Source organism: Aythya marila, assembly GCF_965140915.1.
Source record: "Aythya marila genome assembly, chromosome: 14".
NCBI lineage: Eukaryota > Metazoa > Chordata > Aves > Anseriformes > Anatidae > Aythya > Aythya marila.
Window position 1 is genome coordinate 7,965,955 of NC_139055.1, and position 6,058 is coordinate 7,972,012.

Genomic DNA, 6,058 nt, shown 5'->3' on the forward strand with positions numbered 1-6,058 from the left:
ATTGTGAGCAAATTTGTTTGCCTTATACACAACATCTTGTCTCCATATGGCTTATAAGACCTTCTCAAGGGAGAGAAGGATTTGCTGCAATAGAAACTTTGCATTTTCAAGTGTAAAAGTCCTCTCAAAAATGGGATGCACAACCTTCCTGCAAACAAAGGCTTGAAAATGGAATTACAACTAGGAAGAAACACTACACCCCAATAAAGATAGTGGTAGACTAATGAGGATTTTCACAGGTATTAGAAGGTATTATACTAAGGAATCATACCTCTACATACACAGTTTTTGTACAGAGCATTTTGGTATCAGAGGATTAGCGTTGCCTTTCAGGACAGTAAAACCAGGATCAAATGTTCAAAAATGCTGCAGGCATTCTCAAAATTATAAAATCAAACATGCTAAAGAAACTGCCAACCACAATAAAATCGTATCACTGCCCAAACAATATCACCACTTATCACACCTCTTCAAATTCAGAACCAAGATCTCAACCTCACTCCTCTACATTTACAGCATTCAGTTGCACCACGCTCACTAATCACACTGAAACAGCAGCACAGAAGAATACATAGACATTTCTCTGCTCAACCCATCTTCATGCAGCAAGAGAACAGTTGCAAGGAGTAGAAAGGAAAAGCAGCTAAGTGAAACATGAGGTCCTTGAATATTGTTTCAAGACCATTCCAATGCACTAAAACATCACTCAGGCATTCTCATGCATTATGAGAATTCACTATCATAATTTGCTGTTACCAAGAATAGCGAGTGCTCAATGGGTTAATGGAAAGATGCATCTTGCCTTCCACATATTCTAACATGGAAAGGAAAATTCCACCTATTTTGTCACCAGAGCAAGGCCCATAAAAGCATATCACATTCCTCAACACAGCTATGCTGTTACTCATAATCAGTCTACCCAGGTAAACAAAAGACTAGGAAAAGATAAAATCAGACAAGCAAAAAAAGCATTCAAAGAGAAAGTGTGGTAGAGAAATTTACAGGAAAGATGGCATGGTCTTCTCTGCATGCAGGGAAACATCTCCCGAGAGCACCAAGAAATGGCTCAGGTCTCAAGTCTTCCTCTGGACTTTACAGTAGGGACATCATAGCAAGACAAGCTCATCGACTCTCATCAGTTTTTCCATGCTATGCCCTGCTTATCTCAAATGAAAACAAAAGTATAAATGTAAATGACTTACTATGGGGCCTTTTCTCATGATAAATCTAGTGAGCAATTCCCTTATACACTACCTCTTGTCTCCAGATGGTTTATAAGACCTTCTCAAGGCAGAGAAGGATTTGCCGCAATAGAAACTTAGCATTTTCAAATGTAAATATCCTCTCAAAAAAGGGAAATATGAAGCACAACCTTCATTGAAACAAATGCTTAAAAATGGAATTACAGCTAGGAAGAAACGCTACACCCCAATGCAGATAGCGGTAGACTAATGAGGATTCTCACAGGTATTAGAGGGTATTATACTAAGAAATCAAACCTCTGCATACACAGCTTTTGTACAGAACATTTTGGCATCAGAGGATTAGCGTTGCCCTTCAGGAAAGCAAAACAAGGATCAAATGTTCAAAAATGCTGCAGGCATTCTCAAAATTATAAAATCAAACTTAATATATGCTACAGAATTTGGCATCCACAATAAAATCGTACCAATGCCCAAACAATATCACCACTTATCACAAATTCTCTTCAAATTCAGAACCAACGTCCCAACTTCACTCCTCTACATTTACAGCATTCAGTTGCACCACGCTCATTAATCACCTTCGAACTGTATCTCAAGAGCTAATAAGGACTTATCATTCTGGAACATCGTGAGGGGAAGCAGAACACCGAGGGAGAATTAAAATTGTGCTTCCGGGCACCACAGCCAGGAGAAAAAGGTGCATAAATGATGCCGGCCTTGGCACAAATTATGAAATAAAACCTCAGACCAAACAATATCACTGCTGATCCACATATTTTCCACATTCAAACTCAACCACTCACCATCTTTGCTCTACATTCACAGCATTCAGTTGCACCATTCACAATATCCAAATTCTAGCCATATTTAGGCAGCTATCAAGAGCATTTCATCCAGTGACATTTTAAGGAAACATGAGGATATCAAAGACTTTGTGCCGACTGCAGCAAATATTCATGCTGTGTATGGGAACAGCTCCCCCAGTCCAACAACTCATAACACATCTTCCAGTCTTTTCAGGGTTCTCTGGAACATGAGGCCACGTTTTGTCATTGACAACAAAGAAGGCAAGTATGTGAAAACTGCAGGACAAGAAACAGAATCCAATCTCACACTTCACACAACATTAACCAAGCCAAATATTTTGCAACACAAATTCAAGTGATGAAGACTAAAAGGACGTTTTGCCCAGACCATTATTCCACCATACACACAAAAACAGCAGCACAGATTCATATAGACATCTTTTTGCATAATCCATCTTCATGAAGCATCAGAAAAGTTGCTTAGAGTATGGAAGTATGGAGGAGAAGTAGCCAAATGACACAATGGCCATTAAGATTTTATTTAAAGATAAGCGCAAACTACTGCATGTGAGCTATTGGGAGGCTACCTTTTAACTTCCTGGTAGTCTCAAGTGTACATGAACACAGAAGAAAGAAAAACAAAACAAAAACCTGCATGATATATGCCAGGGGATGAAAGGAACAACCAGCAGATAAGTGGGAAAAAAAGTTAGAAGATCATGTAGAGTAGAGTTGCAGGGAAAGGCCCCCTCTTGTCTCCTGACTTCCGCAACATCTGTAACGCTGGCAGTGGAGCCCACACTTGGCTCCCTTCACAAAAAAGGACAACAACCTGATACAAAACAAAGCTGTGCCTTGCTGAGAAGGAAACCTGGCCACTCAGGAATGAGAGCGGTAAATTTTCAGAAAAGCAAAAAGAAGTGAAGACAAAAAGGAAATCCTGCATGATACATGTCAGGGAATGAAAGGAGCAACCACCTGGCATGTGGGAAAAAAATAGGAGTCCATCTGGAGCAGAGCTGATGTCAAAAGCCCGCGCTCATGTCCCACATTCCACATTATCTTTCAGAGTTACCCAAAACCCACTGCCTAATGAAGCTGTGCTTTGCTCAGCACCAAACATCCCCGGCCGGGAAGGAAAGCGGGGAGTGAAAGGCAATGAGCAGGAAGGGAGGCAAGCGCCGAGACGGAGGGCGTCCGCGTGTCCGGAGCGACTGACTCACCGGGAGGGCGTCGGGCGGTGCGCCGCGGGCGCCGGCAGCGTCTTCCCCGAGCAGCGGCGCGGCCTTGTCGGGCGCCGGCCGCGCCGGGAGGGTGTTGCAGCAGCTGTCGGCCGCCCAGCGCCGCTGGCTCTTGCGCGAGTCGGCGGTGAGCGACACCTCGTGCGAGTAGGAGTGCAGGAAGGCGCGGACGCCGTCGATGCCCACGAAGTGCGAGGCCGGCACGCCGCGCAAGGCGCCGCTGGCCGGCGGCAGCAGCTGCGAGCGGCGCCAGCGCCGCAGGCGCAGCGCCAGCAGCAGCAGCAGGAAGGCGACGAAGAGGCACGACACGGCCGCCACGGCCAGCACCAGCCAGCGCGTCAGGCTGCCGCCGGGCTCGGCCGGCGCCGCCGCGCTGCCCAGCTCCGACAGCAGCTCGGCCACGCTCTCGGCCAGCACCACCGTCAGCGTGGCCGTGGCCGACAGCGCCGGCCGGCCCTGGTCCTTCACCACCACCACCAGGCTGTGCCTGGGCGCGTCGCGGGCCAGCGGCGAGCGCGCCGTGCGCACCTCGCCGCTGTGCAGCCCCACGCGGAACAGCCCCGGCTCCGTCGCCTTGGCCAGCTCGTAGGACAGCCACGCGTTCTGCCCCGCGTCCGCGTCCACCGCCACCACCTTGGCCACCAGCGCGCCGGGCTCCGCCGAGCGCGGCGCCAGCTCCACGCCCGTCCAGCCCGCGCCCGACGCCGCCGCCGCCGCCATCGGCGGGTACAGCACCTGCGGCGCGTTGTCGTTCTCGTCCACGATCAGCAGCCGCACCGACACGTTGCTGCTCAGCGCCGGCGCGCCGCCGTCCTCCGCCCGCACCCACAGCCCCACCTCGCGCACCTCCTCGTAGTCGAACGAGCGCAGCGCGTACAGCGCGCCCGTCTCCGCCTGCACCGACACGTAGGACGACAGCGGCGCGCCCCGCACGCGCCCCTCCGCCAGCCGGTAGCGCACGCGCGCGTTCTGCCCCCAGTCCGCGTCCCACGCCCGCACCGTCAGCACCAGCGCGCCCTCGGCGTTGTTCTCGGGCAGACGGGCGCTGTAGCGCGCCTCCGCGAACACCGGCGCGTTGTCGTTCACGTCCAGCACGCGCAGCGCCAGCACCGCGCTGCTGCGCAGCGACGGCGACCCGCCGTCCGACGCCCACACCGTCACGTTGTACTCCGACACCTCCTCCCGGTCCAGCTCCCGCGCCGTCACCACGCTGTAGTAATTGTCCAGCGCCCGCTCCAGGCGGAATGGGACGCTCTCCTCGATGCTGCATCGCACCTCGCCGTTGGCGCCCGAGTCGCGGTCCTGCACGTGCAGCAGGGCCACCACCGTCCCCGAAGGCGCGTCCTCCGAGATCTCGCTGAGTGCCGACCGCACCGAAATCTCGGGCGCGTTGTCGTTCACGTCGGTCACCGAGATCGAGACCGTAGCCGTGTCGGAAAGGCCACCGCCGTCATGGGCTTGCACCTCCATTTCGTAGGAGTCTCCTTCCTCGAAGTCCAGGCTCCTCAACAGCCTGATCGATCCCGTCTCCGGATCCAGGTAGAAAATTTCCGATGCTAGGTCTGTCGCTTTCTTAACGGAGTATTTCACATTCGCGTTGATTCCCTCGTCGACGTCGGTGGCCGTGAGGGTGAGGAGCGTGGAGCCCACGGGCACGTCCTCGGGCACGCGCACCGCGTACACCGCCTGGCTGAACACGGGCGCGTTGTCGTTGGCGTCCAGCACAGACACGCGGATGCGCGCCGTGCCCGTCCGTGCCGGCTCGCCGCCGTCGCTCGCCCTCAGCACCAGCTCGTGAAACGCCGCCTCCTCCCGGTCCAGCGCCTTGGCCAGCACCAGCTCGGGACGCTTCTCGCCGTCGGCTCCCGCCTGCACGGACAGCGAGAAGTGCTCGTCGCCGCTCAGCTCGTAGCTCTGCAAGGAATTCACTCCCAAGTCCGGGTCGCGAGCCTCGGCGAGGGGAAAGCGCGACCCGGGAGCAGTCATCTCGCTAATTCTCAGTTCCGGTTCGGACTCTCGGAACCTGGGTGCATTGTCGTTAATATCTGTGATTTCCACTTCGATCCCGTAGACTTTCATCTCGCCCTCCACGATCACCTCACAGCGCAGCACACATCGCTCTACCAGCCGGCACAGCTGCTCTCTATCTAGCCTCTCCGCCGTCACCAGGTGGCCGCTGTTCGCATGCAGAGTGAAGTACTGCGTCCTATCTGCCGATACCACTCGGGTGCCGCGGTGGCGGAGCGCCGCCGGCTGCAGCGCCAGGTCCTTGGCCACATCGCCCACGAAAGAGCCCTTGGGCAGCTCCTCGGGCACCGAGTAGCGCAGCTGTCCCCACGCCGCCTCCCACGCCGCCACCAACACGCAGCACAGCAGCGCTCGCTGCCTCTGGCCCCAGCGCCCTTCTCTCGCCGCGCACATCTCCATCTCGGTCTCGCCACCACCGGACGCCAGCCGAGAGCTCTCCGCCGCTGATCCGACTCCTCGCTTCCGGCTCTGGATCAGATTCTCTCTCCCGTTTCGTTTCCCGTCCTCGGCTTCGGCCCCGCGGCCGCCCGCTCTCGCCGGCCCTTCTGCCTCTATGTAGCTCGATTCTGCACTGCGGGGCCACTCGCAGCCCGCACGGCCGCCGATACAGCGAGCGAGCCGGGCCGCAGCGGGCGGGGCTGGCTGCAGCGCTCCGCTCCTTCCTCTCCTCTCCTCCGTGGTGAACAGCGGCGCCCGCAGCCTCCGCCCGGCACTGCACGCACGGCTCACAGCGAGCGCCGCCGCCCTGCCTCTTCCGCGAAAACCTTCGGGCCTCTTT

General features: G+C 54.8%; 1 protein-coding gene across 1 annotated transcript; it reads right to left on the reverse strand.

The window, feature by feature from the left end:
• Positions 1-1,480: 1,480 nt before the first annotated feature.
• LOC309883673 (protocadherin gamma-A5-like) lies at positions 1,481-5,694 on the reverse strand (the record flags this gene model as incomplete). The annotated part of the gene is made up of 2 exons (XM_082771935.1): positions 3,235-5,694; positions 1,481-1,555 (listed from the first exon to the last, which is right to left on the reverse strand). The coding sequence occupies exons 1-2, from the start codon at positions 5,677-5,679 to the stop codon at positions 1,481-1,483; spliced, it is 2,520 nt and encodes an 839-aa protein (XP_082628061.1). The 5' UTR covers positions 5,680-5,694.
• Between the last annotated feature and the right edge of the window lie 364 nt (positions 5,695-6,058).